This window comes from Heptranchias perlo, chromosome 8 (genome assembly GCF_035084215.1).
Source record: "Heptranchias perlo isolate sHepPer1 chromosome 8, sHepPer1.hap1, whole genome shotgun sequence".
NCBI lineage: Eukaryota > Metazoa > Chordata > Chondrichthyes > Hexanchiformes > Hexanchidae > Heptranchias > Heptranchias perlo.
In genome coordinates this window covers 60,594,889-60,615,980 of record NC_090332.1, presented here as the reverse complement: position 1 = coordinate 60,615,980, position 21,092 = coordinate 60,594,889, and the positions used below count along the sequence as shown (strand labels likewise).

The following is a 21,092-nucleotide window of genomic DNA, read 5'->3' as shown; positions in this document are numbered from 1 at the left end:
ATACTGATATACTTTCCTTCTACTTTATTAGAAACTGTATATTTAACTGAGATTACACAACATGTATATACAACTTGATATGGATTTCATAAAGCAGAACACTATCGAGTCATACTGTCATTTCATTAGATGATTGCATTCGGTTTCCTTTTACTGTTTATTTGAAAGTAAGATTCTCAGTGTTTTTATCTGCAATTCCTGGTCTTCCTAGGCCATATACAATGGCGAGCAAGAGAGGGATATTCTGCTTCTCAGTCTCCGTCAGTTGTACCCTAAAGCAGCTGCTGGGAGATATCCAATACCAATCCAGTGATGGTTGTCCCATCATTGTTCCCTTTCATCAAGGTGGGATCAACAGGAGTTCCACTTGGTTCTTGCCCAAAGCAATGCAGATGAGAATGTAAACTCAGCACTGCAAAGTTCCTGGGTGCAAACATATGGGGCTGTAACTTTGTGTTGTGCCATTCTACTGCATCAACGAGGTTCTTCAATGGACTTAAGTTGGAGATGCATAATGGTACAACACATTGGTGCACAGAGGAATAGTAAATAGGGAGCTTCAATCCCTTGCGCGGTCAGGTGTTCCGCATTACAGTCATTCTACCATTGGAGGACATGTGTACACCAAATAATTTCATCAGGGAGGCAATCTAATGGTGATTCAGCCGAGGCTGTGACCTCACACATCCTGATGGCTGATTCAAGATTGGCATTGCAAAAGCCTGGGAGCAGGTTGTATGTTCATCTTCTCAGACTGGGATTAATGTGTGGCATTGGAGAAAGCTGAAGGGAGGTAAAAGACTTCATTTTAAAATAAGGCAAATAAATTGGAAAGATGTACACTAATACCTGTAAAGCCCAAGAGCAGCTGAGGCTTAGCTTGTTATCTCAGTGCTCCATAAATAGGATTATCTTAAAAGCTTCAGAGAACATCCAGAGGAAATAATGCATGGTCGTGGGTATATTTCAGTCATGAGCACGAGGTGATGTGAAAGCTAATGGGTACAGGTAATCCCTGCTTTGCTGTCCTCCATAGCAACATTGATCATTTCAGAGATAATGCTGGCCTCAAGGTTTTACTTTTGCCAGTTCTTGCAGGATTGATGGTTTCTCAGCCCTGTGAATATAACTGCATATCTTGTGACTGGCTGAAATAATGGATTCATTAAATGGATTGTTTATTTTAATTTATTTGGAACTAATGTGAAGAACCTACAGAAAGCGAGCAAATTAGCTATAATAATAAGTGGTCTATAAATGCATAGGCTTATCTGCCCATTTCAAAGAGTTGACTGTGGTGCTTCTCTTTCTCTTCCCCAAATCTCTTTTTCTCTTTTCCCCCCCCCCACCGTCTTTTTTCCCCTACAAATTATTTTTAATTTTCTCCTTTTGGCCATAGAATGACTTGGACCCGGGCAATAACAAAATCAAAGTTAATTCATCAAAATTAATTTAACTGCCGATCATCAAAAGGAAAACAATTCAGAACTCAGCCACTTGGAGACACACATATTGACCCATTGTGCAGGCACCCCTGATGTTCAAAGCAGTTTTTCTGGAAGCTTGGTTTTAAAATGGCATGTTTTGGAGTGCTAAAAGCTTCAGTTCCACAAAAGGAGACTTTCTTGAAAACTTGAGTGAAGATAATAGTGATTGATTTTTGTTTGGGTGTTTCATTTGTAAAGGCAATAAACACCTCAGGAGTTATAATCAATATAATGTGTCTCATGCAAAAATGGCAAAACTCTTTATCAGTCAAGTTAAACTTGAGATTATTTTAGTTTATTACTGTGTGGTTGGTTATCCTGGGCTGTACCAAAAGCACACTCCCAAATCCTGATAGCATTGTGTTCAAGCTGCTGAATCGACAGAGGACTGTCTGTTTCTTAGTCCCCATGCCCTGCACTGATGCTGCACTAAAGCTTTTCTTGTAAAGTATTTCCATTTCAGTCATCTTTGATTTTATCTTTTTTAATGAGAGTAAAGACACCAATAAAACAGATTGTGAAAATTAAAAATAAATACTGGAAACCATAAAGCCTAGGTGAAAAATTGTTCAGTTATTAAATAGTCTGTAACCATAGACTTCTCAGATTTGACTTAATCATGCCTGTTGTGTTTTCTTTGAATATTGATGAAAGATACCAAATCTTTAAAATTATATTTCCTGAGGCCTTCACACAGCTCACTGTCTTTTCTTCCTTCCCTTTGTTCTGTAGATAATTGTTCTTGCATGGGTAGTGCAACAAACCAGATTTTCCACATGTTAGTGAGTCTCCCATGGCCTTGTTCATGATGTATGAACAATCCGTTATACCCCAGCGGAGCCTGTTAATTATTTTTTTCCCCCGCTTCCCCACTCTTGGCCACAGACTTTCTCTCTCCCTCTTCTGCTGTTCTCCACCCCCTGCTTAATGGGGTCTCCCTATTCGTTTCCTTAACCCCCAAAGGGTACGTCTCCCACTCCATCCATTCAAGAGTCTTTGTCACTCTCTTCCTCTGCCCCCCCCCCCCCCCCCCAAAAAAAAAATTCTCACATCCTTTCGTTTGCATGTATTCTGCCTCTCGTATGTCGCTCTTTCTGTCTTGCATATCCTTTTTTTTTTCCCCACTCATTCATACACATACATATTTTTCTCTTACTCTTTCTCACCAGTTTGTCTGACCCATTTGCTCCATTAGGATACCTTTCTCTTCTCTCTGCCCCTTGGCTGTTGTCTGGGTCTGTATACCCCACTCCTCTCCATCTCTCCTCTCAATAGGATGTTTCTCTCCCTCCCCTCCATAGCTTTAGTCTTTCTCTTTCTTCCCTTTCTCCCTATTCCCTGAGCATCTGCACTAATGAAGCCAATAAGTCAGGAGTTCATGTATGAGCATATAAGGGCCATTGTTGGTTAGATGAAGAAATATAGGTTATTGAGGGAATGGACTACTTTTCTACTTCTACCAGCCAGAATTGAAATCAAGCTCTTCCAGGTACCTTCCTCAACCACTGACTTTGCTTCCTCTTTTGTTTCTCCTCTCCTGAAGAAAACTCGTGACCCATGCAGCAATAACAGTAGACTTGCAGCAATTAACTCAATGGACATTCCTCAGTAAACCAATACCTCCCTCTGCCCTTATTTCCTGAAGGTGCTGGCTTTCTTACTGGGCTACATTTCCATGACACCAATTATCTTCCAGTGCTGCATCCAAGTGTCTATTCTTCATGTGAGCCTTAATACCTGGCAGTCTGCTGTAACTGTGGAGGGCATCATGGCTAAGCCCTAATTTTGTTCTCTCTTAATGTACGTACAAACGCACACACACACCCACCCCTTGCTTTTCAATAGTGATTGGTAATGGAAATACTGTTCATTTTTTCCTCTCCCTAACCCAAGATAGATGTGGCCAATTATAGCTCCTTACAGATCAATTAACTTAGCAGAGACTAGAGATCAAACCTGGGCCTTCTGTGATCTGTATAGAGTAGAGACAGCCTTCTGTGCTTACCGAAACAATTTTCCATCCCCTAAAATGAATGGACATAAAATGGTGGACTGGTGCGAGAAGGAGTGGAAATCCCTAATTGGAGACTTGTTGGGCCAGAAATTGTTGCAGCGACCGACATTAATTGGACTTTATGATCACCATTGACAGCCAGCAATTCATAGCGCAAATGTAGTACGAACATCAATCTGGTAACGGCACAGCGATGTCAGAGTCGCATCTGGGATATCGAACATCGTGCCCAATGGATTATCTCCTTGACCAATAAAAGAAAAGGATAGAGGAGGGAAAAACAGAGAAGGAAATAGGGTGAATTAGAGTCAAATAAAATATAGACAGGAATAAAGAGAGGGAAAGAGAGAGTGTGAACGGAGAGAAAAAAAGAGACAAAGGAAAAGTGTGCAACAAATTTAAAAGAATAAGCAGAAGAAGACATTGTAATCCAGTTGTGTTTGGGAATTACTGTACTGGTCCTTGAAGTTAGTGGATGGCAGGGTAGGTGTGCCAAATATACAAACATTCTTCACCCATGAAGTATAAAACCAGCCAACCCATCCATCATGATCAGTGTACTGCTTTCAGAGGAGCAGAGGAATTGCTCGGCGAAAAAAGACCAAGGTCCACCTAGTTTACCTTCTACTATCCTGGTAGTCACATGATACAATGATAATGGAGTTGTTAACAAATCATAGTAATCAATTGTTATCAATTCGTCTACAACAGACTCCGAAATTACACAAGGAAAACCCCAGTGGTGGAGAGTTTTGGGAACCATAGGTCCAAAATCACCTTTTTCCTCCCAAGCATGCTACACTTACCTCGTCATGTCTCAACATACTTGCATACTATATCCCACAATGTTATTTTCTGAAAGAAATTATTCAATTTGTCTTTGAATGAATGACCCTCTTCTGAGTGTCAAAACAGCTTTGCGTCCTGAAAAACAGGAGTGCGCATGGCAAGACTGGCACAAAAAAACTGCCACCGTGGTTAAAAAACCTCTTGGAGTGAGACTCCACTGCTTCATTGGTCCCTTTATGGGCCTCCAAGATTGAGTGTCATGTCAGGACCATAAATCACATTACCAGGGTCCTCTATAGCATTAATTACCAACTCTAAATAGGAATCATTTGTAACAATGTAGCAAATTCAGCAATTTCACAATCGCCATTAGGTTCAGTGGGAAGTCTAACGATAAGGGACTTTTATCAGCTTTGACGAGGCTAATGGTGGAGCAGCGCAAATCATCCAGCAATTTGCAGAGAATCAGAACTCATGGTGTTTCGCTATTACTCCACAAATTGTTGGATTTTTTATGAATTAATAACGACGAGCAATGTTAATGGGTTGTTCTAATGCTGTGACTTTCCAGCAATTTCTGCCCAATCTCCGAGCAATTGGGGCAGCTGTCAGTTGAGCTGTTTGTTCGAGCATCGCAGCCAACCCAAATCCTTTCCTTGCTTGACATCCACAAGTTTTTCTAATAGGAGTCACTGGATGTTGACCTGCAGCAGAAACTCTGCCTGACTTTTTTTTTCCCCTCTCTAGTCAACGGCCCCTGTTGTCATTTATGCATTTCCACCCATGATAGTCCTGCTCACTGAATCACCGAGGACCCTCTACTCCCATGTTTTACTTACAGCATGCACAAAAATATGTTTGTACGATTCTCAGCGACTGGCATCATCAGCCAGGTAGTACTAGGCTTTCTTATAAGTTTAGAACCCTTTATACAAAGCACTCATTCCAACTTGTTGGTCAGCATTGTTTATCGGGCACTGCCTGTCGAGCCAAGCTCTACCTGGTAGTTATGATTTGGTATGGGGAAAGTGCTTTCAGTAAAATGTACTTCCCCCATGAGCTCGGAGTGCATACACCATATATTTTTATCACTTCACCATTGGCGGCCATGCCTTCAGCTACCTAGGCCCCAAGATCTGGAATTCTCTCCCTAAACCTCTGCGCTTCTGTACCCCTCTCTCCTCTAAGATGCTCCTTAAAGCCTACCTCTTTGACCACACTTTTGGTCACTTGTCCTAATATCTCCTTCTGTGGCTCGGTGTCAAATTTTGTTTGATAATCATTCCTGTGAAGCGCTTTGGGGCGTTTTACTACGTTAAAGGCATTATATAAATGCAAGTTGTTAGTGTTGTTTAGTGTGGTACTGACCCACACATAAAGATCCCAATTGCATCTGTCTGACTCTGTGCGCTTCTGATGCAAATATTTGTATTGTCAGATGGACAATATTATTCATTTATCAGTTTTCAAGTAAGAATTTACCAATTTTGCAAGACTGTTCAACCGTCGGCTGTCACATGACTCCTCTTGTCAGGAGCTTCAAGAATAAGGAGACCTAGTTGGTTTTCTACCAAATCATTCCTGTGTAACTAAACATTTCTGTATACTTTTCCCATTAACTATCAAAAACAATATAGGCTTAAAAATAAGATGGAAATATTGTAACTATGGTGCTGTTTTCCTAAATACTGTCTGTTTTATAGCTAGTTTATTTATAATTTTTTAAAATGTGTATTTCGTTGTTCTGGAGTTAGTGCTTGCATTCAAGAGAAGACTGACACGGCTGGGCTGGCTGGATGGGTGGGAATGAGGGGTATTTTAGGTACCCTGTGTTGAGCAGAATGTAAGCAAGATTTTCCTATGATATTTGGGAGTCCTCCAAAAGAAGATGAACCGAGGTGGAAAACTTTAAATGGAATTTATACAGTAGAGAGAGACAAGAAATTCATTTCCCTCACCCTCCACCCAAAATATTCTCCATCAGTGCTTCCAGGTTTAAATTTGATCCCTCCTAATCCTGTAGTGCTTTTGCTGGGTCTAAAAAACAAGAGATGATGGTTTGACTTTATTCTTGCACTCCCTTCCTCCCCACCCCCGCCCCAAAATCATGCTTCCAGTGGAATCATCAATCTCTAAACCTTCATATAATTAGAGATGTATGATACAAGGTTAAGTAGTGGGTGTTGGAGAAGTCATTAATGTTGGTACTTGACTCTATGCGTTATGTTTCAGAATCTGACTTTCCACTTCACCCCCACCCACCCCAAGCTTTGGTATAGATCGCTGGAGTCATATGTTTTACTTCAACATTTCCAGTGCAGATACAGCATAGGGGGGACTACTTAGATTTTTATAGATTATTTAAGTCGATTGAAAAACTGTTTACTTTCTGAATCAGTTACACCATTATAACATAATGTCTGACTCTTGTGATGCATATACACTAGTTGTAAAAATTGAGGGTCATTGGAGTCCCACTAGAAAGCAACAGATGTGTTAAAGTGAAATGAAAGGGAGAAACTAAAGGAAAGAAAGAAATTGAATGAAAATGTGGCAGTATAAAAACTTTGAGAAACCAGAATGGAAGTAAGAAGTAATATGGGAAGGTGAAAAAATTAACTTGATCGTTAGAAACAAGGAAGGTAATTAGTACGTTAGTGAGGATGTGGTTTGCAAACTGCAGCTTCATGTTATAAGTCAATGCCAAACTTTCAGAAGGATGTTCATTAAAGCCCTTTTCATAGTACGTTTTATTGTATTTTTTTTTACTGACCTGATGCAAACATCAGGAGATCAAGAGAGCAGTTTCCAGTGTGACTGTGTTTGTTACATAGGAAGTCCAATAAAAATATTAAATCTTGCTTAACCTGTCAGCATTCATAGTGAGTTTCTTAATAAAGCCCTCCAGCAGCAGTGACCCATCCTTTCATAGATCTTAAAGCTGCCATCAGATTTACTGGCTCCGTTTCTGCCCAGTACTTGATAATTGTAAACAATTTTACAACACCAAGTTATAGTCCAGCAATTTTATTTTAAATTCACAAGCTTTCGGAGATTTTCTCCTTCCTCAGGCAAATGTTTCAAGATTTCGAGATCTTGAAACATTTGCCTGAGGAAGGAGAAAATCTCCGAAAGCTTGTGAATTTAAAATAAAATTGCTGGACTATAACTTGGTGTTGTAAAATTGTTTACAATTGTCAACCCCAGTCCATCACCGGCATCTCCACATCAGTACTTGATAGAGTATAACTGGGGAGGACAATACTTGGAGACTGTGTGGTACTGCTCCCCCAAAACCGGTGCTGAAATATAAAAGCTTGAGATCCCTTGAATTTTATACATTGTAAAGACGTTGTATTTGGAAGATGAATAAATTTGCAACAGGACTGTAGTGTTGATGCGATCCATAGGCTTCAATGGTCAGCATCCAAAAGTTTTCTGTTCTATGTATTCATGCTAGGCCCTGCCATATATTTAATTCAGCGACAAATTATTTATATGTTTTTAAAATTAATATACTTTTAATTAGGACACATACATGGTGTATGGAATATTCAGTCATTTGAAGAACATTCTACCAGCAGATAAAGATGGGAGACCTATATTTCTATCAATAATTGGTAAAGACCCTATCAAAAGATTGTGGAACTGCAGATGTACTGCACAGTAGTTGATAAATTGGACTGATGTTTCTTTTTTGACTACTGTGAATGCTTGGAACTAATAGCCTTTCAAAGTCGAGTTAAACATAGAAACATAGAAAATAGGAGCAAGAGTAGGCCCTTCAGGCCTGCTTCGCCATTCAAAATAATCATGGCTGATCGTCTAACTCCATACCCTGTTCCCACTTTTTCCCCATATCCCTTGATCCCTTTAGCATTAAGAAATATATCTATCTCCTTCATGAATACATCTAATGACTTGGCCTCCACTGCCTTCTGTGGTAGAGAATTCCACAGGTTCACCACCCTCTGAGTTAAATTAACATTTCAGACTTTTTTGTTATTAAAAGATTCAAAGGCAAGACTGAAAACTTTAAAAATAGGCAGCTGATTGTTTTGAATTTGGGATGAGTGCTTTAAAGTTGGGGACGAGAGAGTTAAAACAAATTGTAACGGTGTTTAAAATGTTTTTGTATTTTCATAAAGGTCAACATAGCGGGGGGGAGAGAGAAAGTAGTCAAATCAATTTGTTAGGTATCATTCAGAGAAAGAGCAACTCCATTAGAACCAAGAACACGTTACATAGGAGAGGGTTCTAATACGAATTTAGTGTGACTGCATATCCCAGGAAAGTGGCAACCAGAAGGATTCACTATATCATAGTGTTACTGTCTTTATATCCCACGCCCCTTCCATCTCCCATGATTTTTTTTAAAAAGGCATATGTTAGTATTACTGGGATTAAAAGCTTCATTATTTTAGATCCTTTATAGTTTTGAATTTTTCAAGTGCATTTTTTGTTTAATACAGAAACCTATATTCTGCATCCATCACAGCAAACTTCACCTTTGCCCTTGTAAAGGGCTCTGAGATGCTCTATATGAGAAGTGCTATGTAAATGAAAGTTGTTGATTGAACTTTGATGAGACCAAATAATGATTCATGCTTTTAAGAAATAGTCTCTTTTAGTTGAACTGGGAGAAAAAAAACGGAACAACATAACCAGGCCACAACATCCAGGTGCCTAGGTGCTGAACCAGTGTCCAGTAGACGCAAGTTGGAATTGATCTTCTGATGGGCTCGATCCTCACTGTTTAAGAACCTGCATTTGTAGAATCGACCGGACAACGTGCTGAATCGAGTTGGCATGTTCCAATTATTTGATGTTATCTCAGAACCATATGTTCTGCTAATTGTGCCTGTTATCTGCATAACTTGCTAAACATTGTCTGAAAATATTTAAGTACAGAAATTGGGAGATTTGTTTTTCAGTAGACAGATGATCCACAGTTGCCTGGCACCTTACAGTAGCAGTCAGAATGTGCCTATTTCAAACACTAGGCGAGTTGGGGCTAGATTGCAGTTAAGCACACAAAGAATAAAAGTTTGAAAAATAAGAGCAATTTTGCAATTGCTCTTTTGTAACCTGTGTTTTAGCACAATGCTCCAAAAGTGTACTTCATGTAACCTACCAGTCAAGGAAACACAAACCGGTTGCAATTTCTGAAGTGATGCAGACAACACATAATATTAAACACTACAGTTTGCTACTGTTTAGAATAGTTTGTGACGAAAAATCCAGCAGCAAATGAACTTAAAACAAAAAATCGCTCCAAGGGTTTTTTTTCTTGCCGGTTTTAAGTGTGGATGTTTTTTTCTGTTACAATAAAGAAAATATTGCTAAGTGTGACTGAGCACCACAGACTCTGCACCATGCTGAAAATGTATTTGATAAATTGCCACCAATGTGACTTTAATCAGACTTGACATTGATGCTGCAAGATAAAATCAGGCTAATTGTATGCTTGGAGGTGACATTAAGAATTTCATGTACATCAAGTTTCTAGTTCACAAGCACTGCACACTTTTAATGACTAATTGTAATGAAAGCAGCAAACCAAAGATGTCTGCTGATTTTTTTTCCCACAGCTGAATGGACTTTGAGTAATGTTAGTAGTGAAATCTATTTTCTAATCAGTATCCATCTATAGAAATTGTTAATGTAATTTTTCTATTAAGAAAAATAAAATGCGAAGCTGTTATTTTTTTGAAGACTGTTTCATTAGGAACATGAATTTAGTCTGCAGAAATGCTTCACTTTTAACTAAGCAATTTTACTGACAGCCAGCAATTTAAACTCATTAGATATCTAATCGAGTGACGAGCTGCACGTGAGTTTGGACGGTCTTGTGCATGCATTAAGATGTCAACAGCTTTTAAATCTGAAGTGTGTGATATTTCTGCATAAATAAACTGACTTTTAAGGAAAATGACTGCCACAATTCCTTGATAAACCAGTCGTGGGGAGTGCAGTTCAGAAAATTACATCCAATTTACAGTTTTGGTTTTCTCCTTTATGTATTCACATTTCTTTAGCCCTGAAAAATCCAGTTAGCCTATATGTGGAATAAAGTTAAGTATTGTGTCTTATTTTTGCAGGCAGCCCATAAAGTACTCTCTGAGTATGGGAACCCAGAACTTCAAATGCTGGCTGTACTTGCCCAGGAGGGTGGGGTATGGAAGAACTCTGTACTTGACAACATTTTCTCCCAGGAGCCATTGGAACAGGATAAAGGTAAGATATAAATTTTTTAAAAACCCTGCTGATAAAATAGAAAAACAGGGTGCAAAATATGATCATTATGATGCAGCTTACTAGCCCACTTGATTTGAAAAAAAACTTACCTTAAAATGGTTTAATTTTGGTGACTCTTCACTTAGGGAAGAATTTGTGATGAATAATATTTGTAGTTTTTTTGTGCTCATTAGGTATGGTATGTCTAATCATCCGGCGTTGGATGTTGAGTGCTTGCAAGCAAGGTACAGCATATTTGGATCCAGAGCAAGCTTTCCCCTGTTGTGCCGAATAATGCATTTTACTGCAACCTCCTTATTTAAAAACCCCATGGACCAGTGTAAATTTTTCCATTTCTAACAGCAGTCATTGTTGTGGCCTCCCAATTAGTGGTAAATTAATGGCACTTTTGTGCTGTAGCCTACATCCACTCAGAACTACAGCATTTATAAAAAGAAACTGCAAGTGCTTTTAATCTGAAATGAAAATGCTGGAAATACACAGGTCTCAGCACTTGGAACTAATTTCAGACTGCCTACAGCCATGTGATTTATAGGACCCTTACAGTCAACAAGAAATATAGACTTTCCATTGCATCAGTCTGAGAAACAGCCTGCAACATGGTCCCCAATTCCTTGATGTTTAGATTTAACAGTGATGATTTCTAATTAATGGTTTGTACTGACTCTTATTTTCTGGTAATCAACGGCATTGGGAGCCATAACAACAGCTTGCACCTTTTAATTTAGTAAACGGCCCAAGGCACTTGAGAGGGGACAGCGGTAATCAGGAAAAATTTGGGGAAGTGACCAAAAGCTTGGTCAACGTACTAGGTTTTGAGAAGGCTTTTGCAGATGGAGAGAGAGAAGTGGCGAGGCATGAGGATTACAGAGGGAGTTCCACAGTTTAGGGTCGGGATTCCTGAAGGCTGTGCTGCCAATGGTGGAGCAGAGGAAGGAGGGATGCACAGTTGACCAGAGACAAAAGAGTGGAGTGCGTGAACTGGGACACAGGGCTGGAGAAGGTTGCAGACGCAGGGTAGGGCTATACTCTGGAGGGATCTGTGAAACAAATATGAGGATTTTCAATTCAATGTGTTGGACAAGGGGGGGGGGGGTACTATTGAAGGTCAGTGAAGACAGGAGTGATGGGTCGACGGAGGGGGTTTATTGCATGATAGTGTAGGGTGTAGTTCAGGAGACTGATGAGGGGGTTGAAAGTGGTTGAGGGTCTCAGCAGTGGTAAGGACAGAGTGGCCGATGTTACGGCAGTCTTGGTGATGCATTGGTTATGGGGTTTGAAGCTGAGCTCAGTGTCAAACGGAGCACTGACGTTGCATGCCATTTGATTCAGCCTGAGCAAGCAGCCAGGGAGAGGGATTGAACTAGGAACAGGGCACGATATTTTTGGCAGGAGTGGAAAGAATGGCTTCAGTCTCTCGATGCGAAGTTGGAAATGGTTCTGGCTCATCCATGACTTGATATCAGACAAGCACTGTGGTGATCCTGGAGTTGCAAGTGATGGTAGAGATGGATTTGGGAATCATCAACATACATATGAAAGCTAACCCCAGCCCCATGGAAAATTTCACCAAAGGACAGCATGTAGCCAAGGATTGGGATGGGCCACTCCCAAGGTTATTTTAGCAGGAGCACAATCCATTGCAGATGACGTGTTGGCTACATTGGATTAGGTAGGAATAGAGCCAAGTGAAGTCAGTGGAAGAGATTGAGTGGTGGGCCATGTCAAGCTTTACAAAGGGGGAAATGTGCCACGGTTGCAGCCATAAAAGGATATCAGGGTGGTCTTAGAAGTGTGGGAAGGGCAGAAACTGAATTAATGGGATGACATGCACCACTAGCAAACAAGAGAAAAAAGTGGAATAAAGCATTAATGCATTAATTCCACCATGAACTACACAGTGATTACAAGCCAGTAATCTCATCTGGTTCAGATAATGGCTATAAACCACAAGAAATGCTATCTGAACTACTTGGTGTTTCTGGCCAGTAGACTGTCCAGGGTATCCTTTATTCCCTATATAATTTTTAACCCTTTTACATTCAGAATAATTTAGATAGACTGATATTAATTTGTTCTCTTTCACATGTGGGCACGACATATCTATCAATTGGGGAAATCACTAGGGTGGTCTATGAAGGCTTTTGTTTTCCAAAGGCCATACATGGGAATGACCAGCAGAACTAGAGCAAGTCATTGCTTGGAATTGTGGCCCTCAACCACTAGCTAATGAGTACACTTGATCTAGACAATAGTGATTAGTGAAAGAACAGTAACACCAGATAAAAACTGGCCCACATCAGAGTCCGTTCTCTCTTAGAACATGATTCTCTATTAAAGTCAGGACAATCTATCAGCTTATTAGAGGGATGATACAATCAACCAATTAAAAGTGCTAGATGTTATTTGGAAATTAAAGGAGATTTACAAAGGTGAATTACATAGAAACCAGCCATTTGGCCCAACTGGTCCATGCCAGTGTTTATGCTTCACAAGAGCCTCCTCCCACCCCTCTTTATCTAACCATATCACCAAACACACAAATTCTGAAAATAACTGCAAAATCTGAGTACAATTCTATGGTCTCTAAGCCATCTCTAAACAGAAGCAACCTAGGATAAGTAATCAAATTCACATAACCTTGAAACTAAGGGTAGATTTTTTTATTTCTACCTCTGCACCATAGTTTTGTGTTTGATTTTATCTAAAAATTAATTCTCTTCCTTTGGCCACCTCAGTTGTCACTTCTTTCCTTAAGGCTTTTCCAACTGATGCTTTCCACTCCAAGGCTGCAAACACTGCCAGTCCCTCTTGGAGGCCTCCTCATATTATTATATTATGAGTGGGCAGGTAGCAAGTTGAGCATTCACTCCTCTTAAAGTGCAGGAATGCGATTAATGTTTAATTAGGAAAATGTGTGTACTGAATCACTAATATTTATTTGATTTGATCTTTGACCAGAGATCGCCAAGCCCTGTACTTCTAAATGTCAGTTATCTTTTTACTGCTATTTTAAATGTAATCTTTTCCTACACAAGGGATTTAGACATCAAGTTATGGTTGGTTCTCAAATTTTTGCCAAAGTTTCCATTATATCAAAACGGTTGTTTGTTTTTATTCTGTGGGAATGGAGAGATTAGCAGGTGCAGGAGCAGGAATGTCAATTTGGCAGAATAACATTGGTTATCAAAGTGGAAGGGTATCATCGATCATGAGAAGTACCAGCTTGATATCGTCCTTTCCACCTGCCCTTTTTATGTATTTAAAACAAACATTTACAACTGGGAGAAATTCAGAGCCGTTAAAACAGTATTTAAAGATCAAAAGCACAGCATTTTTATTAACCTCAAGTTTCATGTAAAAAAAACTTCATGTTTCCTGTACATTTTGGAAAAATTGATTCTGGACGTAATCTTTAATGACATGATTTATTAACTGTGATTGACAGTCACGGAATAAATGTCTCTTACCACCACTATCAGCGGTTAAGGTTCCCTCAGAAGATGCTAAAACACCAAGATCTCAAGAAACCACACTGTACTACACCACGTAGATGGTACCTCAGAAACTACATAGTATTACACGGCACCTATTGTGCCTCAAACTGCATAGTATGATTGCGCAGATAGTGCCTTATCGAATCAGGGAAAGGTTACAGCACAGAAGGAGTCTGCGCCGCCTCTACGCAAGAACAATCCAGCTAGTCCCACTCCTCCGCCGTGACCCCGTAGCCCTGCCAATTTTTTCCTTTCAAGTACTTATCCAGTTCCCTTTTGAAGACCATGATTGAATCTGCCTCCACCACCCCCTCGGGCAGTGCATTCAAGATCCCAACCACTCGCTGTGTAAAAAGTTTTTCCTCGTGTCACCTCTGGCAAAGGAACCAATCACCTTTAATCTATGTCCTCTGGTGCTTGACCCTTCCGCCAATGGGAACAGTTTCACTCTATCTACTCTGTCTAGACCCTTCATGATTTTGAATACCTCTATCAAATCTCCTCGTAACCGTCTTTGTTCCAAGGAGAACAACCCCAGCTTCTCCAGTCTATCCCTGTAACTGAAGTCCCTCATCCCTGGAATCATTCTAGTAAATCTCTTCTGCACCCTCTCTAAGGCCGTCACATCTTTCCTAAAGCGTGATGCCCAAAACTGGACACCATACCCCAGTTGTGACTGAGCCAGTGTTTTATAAAGGTTCATCATGTCTTCCGTACCTTTGTACTCCATACCTCTATTTGTAAAGCCCAGGATCCCGTATGCTTTTTAACCACTTTCTCAACCGACGCTGCCACCTTTAACTATTTGTGCACATATACGCCCAGATCTCTCTGTTCCTGTTCCTCTTTTAGAATTGTGCTCTCTACTTCATATTGCCTCTCCTCGTTCTTCCTACGAAGTGTAGCACTTCGCATTTTTCTGTGTTAAGTTTCATCTGCCCCATGTCCTCAGACAGCACAGTATTACACTGCGCAGATAGTGCCTCAGCAACCGCACAGTATTATACCATGCAGAGAGTGCCTCAGAAACGGCACAGTATTACAGCGCGCATAGTGTCTCAAACAGCACAGTATTACAGCATGCAGATAGTTCTCAGAAATGGCACAGTATTACATTGCGCAGATGGTACCACAGAAACTGCACAGTATTACACCGCACCTATCGTGCCACAAACGGCAGAGTATTACTCCGCCCAGATAGTGCTTCAGGAACCGCACAGTATTACAGCACGCAGATCGTGCCACAGAAACGGCAGACTATTACACCAAGCAGATAGTGCCTCAGAAAGGCACACTATTACACCATGCAGATAGTGCCTCAGAAACGGCACAGTATTACACCGCACAAATAGTGCCTCAGAAACCGCACAGAATTACACCATGCAGATTGTGCCTCAGAAACCGCATAGTATTACACCGTACCTATCGTGCCTCAAAGGGCACAGTATTACACCGCACAGATAGTGCCTCAGAAACCACACAGTATTACATCATGCAGATAGTGCCTCACGATCCGCACAGTATTGCACCATACAGATAGTGCCTCAGAAACGGTACAGTATTACACTGTGCAGATAGTGCCTCAGAAACGGCACAGTATTACGCCGTACCTATCTTGCCTCAACGGGCACAGTATTACGCCGCACAGTTAGTGCCTCAGAAACAGCACTGTGTTACACCGCCCAGATAGCGTCTCAGAAACGGCACAGTATTACACCATGCAGATTGTGCCTCAGAAACGGCACAGTATTACACCATGCAGATAGTCCCTCAGAAACCGCACTGTATTACACCGCACCTTTCGTGCCTCAGACGGCACAGTATTACACCGTGCAGATATAGTGTCTTAGAAACATCACATTATTACACCATGCAGAGAGTGCCTCAGAAACCGCACAGTATTGCACCGTACCTATCGTGCTTCAAAGAGCACAATATTAAACTGCACAGATAGTGCCTCAGATACGGCACAGTATTACACCATGCAGATAGTGCCTCAGATACGGCACAGTATTACACCATGCAGATAGTGCCTCAGAAACGGCACAGTATTACACCATGCAGGTAGTGCCTCAGAAACGGCACACTATTGCACCATGCAGATAGTGCCTCAGAAACGGCACAGTATTATACCGTGTAGATAGTCCCTCAGAAACGGCACAGTATTACACCGCACCTATCGTGCCTCAGAAACGGCACAGTATTATACCATGCAGATAGTGCCTCAGAAACGGCACAGTATTACACCATGCAGGTAGTGCCTCAGAAACGGCACACTATTGCACCATGCAGGTAGTGCCTCAGAAACGGCACAGTATTACATCGTACCTATCGTGCCTCAGAAACGGCACAGTATTACACTATGCAGATAGTGCCTCAGAAACCGCACAGTATTACACTGCGCAGATGGTACCTCAGAAACCGCACATTATTACATCGCACCTATCGTGCCTCAAAAGGCACAATCTTACACCGCGCAGATAGTGTCTCAGAAATGGCACAGTATTACAGCGTGCCGATTGTGCCTCTGAAACGACACAGTATTACCGCACAGATAGTCCATCCGAAACCGCACAGTATTACACTGCACCTATCATGCCTCAAACGGCACAGTATTACAGCGTACCGATTGTGCCTCTGAAACGGCACAGTATTACCGCACAGATAGTACCTCAGAAACGGCACAGTATTACACCACGCAGATAGTGCCTCAGCAACCGCACAGTATTACAGTGCGCAGATAGTGCCTCAGAAGCGGCACAGTATTACACCGCGCAGATAGTGCCTCAGAAATGGCACGGTATTACACCGCACCTATCGTGCCTCAAAGGGCACAGTATTACGCCGCACAGATAGTGCCTCAGAAACGGAACAGTATTACAGCACGGATAGTGCCTCAGAAACCGCACATTATTACACTGCGCAGATTGTGCCTCAGAAATGGCATATCATTACACTACGCCGATAGTGCCTCAGAAATGGCACAGTATTACACTGCGCAGATTGTGCCTCAGAAACCGCACGGAATTACCACACAGATAGTGCCTCAGAAACGGCACAGTATTACACCGAGCAGATAATGCCTCAGGAACCGCACAGTATTGCCGCACAGATAATGCCTCAGGAACCGCACAGTATTACAGCGCGCAAATAGTGCCTCAGGAACCGCACAGTATTACACTGCGCAGATAGTCCCTCAGAAACTGCACAGTATTATACCGTGCACATAGTGCCTCAGGAACCGCACAGTATTCCACCCCGCAGATAGTGCCTCAGAAACGGCACAGTATTACGCCATGTAGATTGTGTCTCATAAACAGCACAGTATTACCGCACAGATAGTCCCTCAGAAACCGCACTATATTACACAGCACAGATAGTGCCTCAGAAATGGCACAGTATTACACTGCGCAGATTGTGCCTCAGAAACCGCGCAGAATTACCGCACAGATAGTGCCTCAGAAACCGCACGGTATTACACCATGCAGATAGTGCCTCAGAAACCACACACTATTACACCGCACCTATCGTGCCTCAAAAGGCACAGTATTACACCGCGCAGATACTGTCTCAGAAACGGCACAGTATTACAGCGTGCAGATTGTGTCTCTGAAACGGCACAGTATTACCGCACATGGTCCCTCCGAAACCGCACAATATTACACCGCACCTATCATGCCTTAAACAGCAGAGTATTACACCGCGCAGATAGTGCCTCAGAAACGGCACAGTATTTCACTGCGCAGATGGTGCCCCTGAAATGGCACAGTATTACCGCACAGATAGTGCCTCGGAAACGGCACAGTATTACACCTTGCAGATAGTGCCTCAGAAACCGCACAGTATTGCCGCACAGATAGTGCCTCAGAAACCGCACAGTATTACACCGCACAGACAGTCCCTCAGAAACTGCACAGTATTGTACCGTGCAGATAGTGCCTCAGAAACGGCACAGTTTTACACTGTGCAGATGGTACCTCAGAAACCACACAGTATTACACCGCACCTATCGTGCCTCAAAGGGCACAATATTACACCGCACAGATAGTGCCTCAGAAACCGCACAGTATTACACCGCGCAGATAGTGCCTCAGAAACAGTACAGTATTACACCATGCAGAAGGTACCTCAGACCACAATTCAGATGTCATAAACACAAAGACCACCTGCTTCCACTTCTGCAACATAACCCACCTCCACCGCACCTCAGCGCAGCAGCCACTGAAAGCCTTGTCCATGCCTTTGTAACGTCTCGACTCGACTACTCCTATTCTGTCCTGGCCAACCTCCCATCCTTCATAAACTTCATCTCATCCAAAACTCTGCTACCAGAATCCTCTCCCACGCCAAGTCCCGCACGCCGAATACCCCTGCCCTTGCTGGCCTACATTGGATCCTGAGCCCTCGATTCCTCAAATTTGAAATTCTCATTATTGTGTTTAAATCCCACCATGGCCATGACCTGCCTATCTCTGTAACCTCCGACAATCGCTTCACTTCTCTCTCTCTCTCTTTCACTTCCCCCTCCCCCTACCGCAAACTCTCTTCCTCTGACTCTGGCCTCTTGTGCGTCACCCCTTCCCTTCACTCCGCCATTGCTTTTAGCTGCCTATACTCTATTCCTTGCCTAAACCCTTCTGCTTCTCCACCTCCCTTTCCTTTGAGATCCCCTTTAAAACCGACCTCTTTGACGAAGCTTTTGGAAACTCCTCCTAATCTTTTGATCTTTGGCTTGGCCTCCATTTTTCCTTTTCTTAAAGAAGTGGCTTGGGCCAATTTGTTTTTGATAAATATGCTCTAAGAAGTCATCGTCATCATCTATATACCCAAGAGATTATCAGTAAATCACCATATATGCCATTCAAATTACAGGGAAATGGATGGAAAATGTGGAGAATGGCTAAGTCTTAAAGGAATATTTCTACAATGTCCTTATCCTGTTGCACATCTGTCACATCACCTTTGAAAGTGTGGCCTTCAAGACATCATGCCTCCAAAATGTCATATTGTCCATAGGGCAAGAAGTTGTGATGAGCTCAAATAATCACTTGTATGTTATGAATCAAATATTCAATTGTCTAAATGTAAATGAGTCAGAAGTAGCAGAAAATACCAATGAGAGGTAAGGAGCCAGCAGAAAAACAAGCAATCAGATTCCTCAATTTTTTTTCAATGCTACCATTGACAAACCAGCAAGTACTGTAGAACTTCAGAGTTCAAACAATTAGAGATGTGGATCATGGGAGTTGTATTTGTCACCTGCAAATGGAACAACAATACTCAGGTCGTGCTACGAGAGAGTTGAGTGGAGTAAAATACAAAAAAACTACTTATTTCAATATTTTATTCAGTTTAATCTGTTAAACAAAAACTGAACTAATATTATCTTTTGGATAGAGTAGTTTTTCTGTATTACCGTGGAAGACTGGCACTGCAGGCAGAGGGTGATGTTGATTAGGTGTTTTGCTGAGATATAGTGGCTAGAATTGGCCAGTAAGGCAATTTGAGCCATGGCAAAGAACTATTTGTTCCATTGCTGGTTACTGGAGACATAATGGTGGGAAAAAAAACCTCTCTGGACAGCGCTACATCAATTATAACTTAAGCAAGAATTAGTTACACTATAGAAAATAAAGGAAGGGAATAGGAATCTTTTATAATCATGTAAATGACTGAGAAAAAGGAGGAAAGTTTTGGGGAGGGGGGAGGAAAGAATAAACAAATGAACAAAGTACTTACATCTTTAACAAATCAACTGTGGGAGCTAACTTTTTTCTGATATAAATAAAAAGAACTTGCATTTATATTGCGCCTTTCATATCCTCGGTGTTCCAAAGTGCGTCACAGCCAATGAATTACTTTTTTGAAGTATTGTCACTGTTAAAGGGAAATAAGAAGGAATTACTTTAATCTTAAGCAAGTTTTGCAAAGCAATAGGCAAATAGCTTTAGATGTTATATCAGGCCTCCCTACCAATGAGGTATGTAATATTTTAACCTTCTCGGCCATGTGATCCGTTGCTTCAGTAAAGTGCTGTATTACAGCAATGGGCGAAGCAGTGTCAGATTTGGGCTGCAGTGGGACCACGGCAAATGTGGTTGATTTTTAATTGCCCTCTGAAATGGCCGAGCAAGACACTCAGTTGTAAAATCTCGCCAAAAAAAGTCATAATAAGAATAAAACCGGATGGACCACCCTGCTTCGGACCACTAGGCACCGGACACGACAAAGGCAAACCAAGCCCAGTCAACCCTGCAAAGTCCTCCTCACTAACATCTGGGGACTTGTGCCAAAATTGGGAGAGCTGTCCCACAGACTAGTCAAGCAACAGCCTGACATAGCCACACTCACAGAATCATACCTTTCAGCCAACGTCCCAGACTCTTCCATCATCATCCCTGGGTATGTCCTGTCCCACCGGCTGGACAGACCAACCAGAGGTGGCGGTACAGTGATATACAGTCAGGAGGGAGTGGCCCTGGGAGTCCTCAACATTGACTCTGGACCCCATGAAATCTCATGACATCAGGTCAAACATGGGCAAGGAAACCTCCTGCTGATTACCACCTACTGCCCTCCCTCAGCTGATGAGAATCAGTCCTCCTCCATGTTGAGCACCACTTGGAGGAAGCACTGAGGGTAGCAAGGGCACAGAATGTACTCTGGGTGGGGGACTTCAATGTCCATCACCAAGAGTGGCTCGGTAGCACCACTACTGACCGAGCTGGCCGAGTCCTGAAGGACATAGCTGCCAGACCGGGCCTGCGGCAGGTGGTGAGCGAGCCAACACGAAGGAAAAACCTACTTGACCTTGTCCTCACCAACCTACCTGTCGCAGATGCATCTGTCCATGACAGTATTGGTAGGAGTGACCACCGCACAGTCCTCGTGGAGATGAAGTCCTGTCTTCGCACTGAGGACACCATCCAACGTGTTGTGTGGCACTATCACCGTGCTAAATGGGATAGATTCAGAACAGATCTAGCAGCTCAAAACTGGGCATCCATGAGGCGCTGTGGGCCATCAGCAGTAGCAGAATTTTATTCC

The 21,092-nt window shown here is 42.0% G+C and overlaps 1 protein-coding gene across 1 annotated transcript in view; it reads left to right on the top strand.

Annotated features, from left to right (window-relative positions):
- LOC137324636 (zinc finger protein 292-like) overlaps nucleotides 1-21,092 on the top strand; it is a 198,458-nt gene that overhangs the window by 137,753 nt on the left and 39,613 nt on the right. Inside the window, exon 4 of the mRNA XM_067989168.1 lies at nucleotides 10,392-10,527. Coding sequence (XP_067845269.1) covers nucleotides 10,392-10,527 — 136 coding nt within the window. The remainder of the gene's footprint in view (nucleotides 1-10,391; nucleotides 10,528-21,092) is intronic.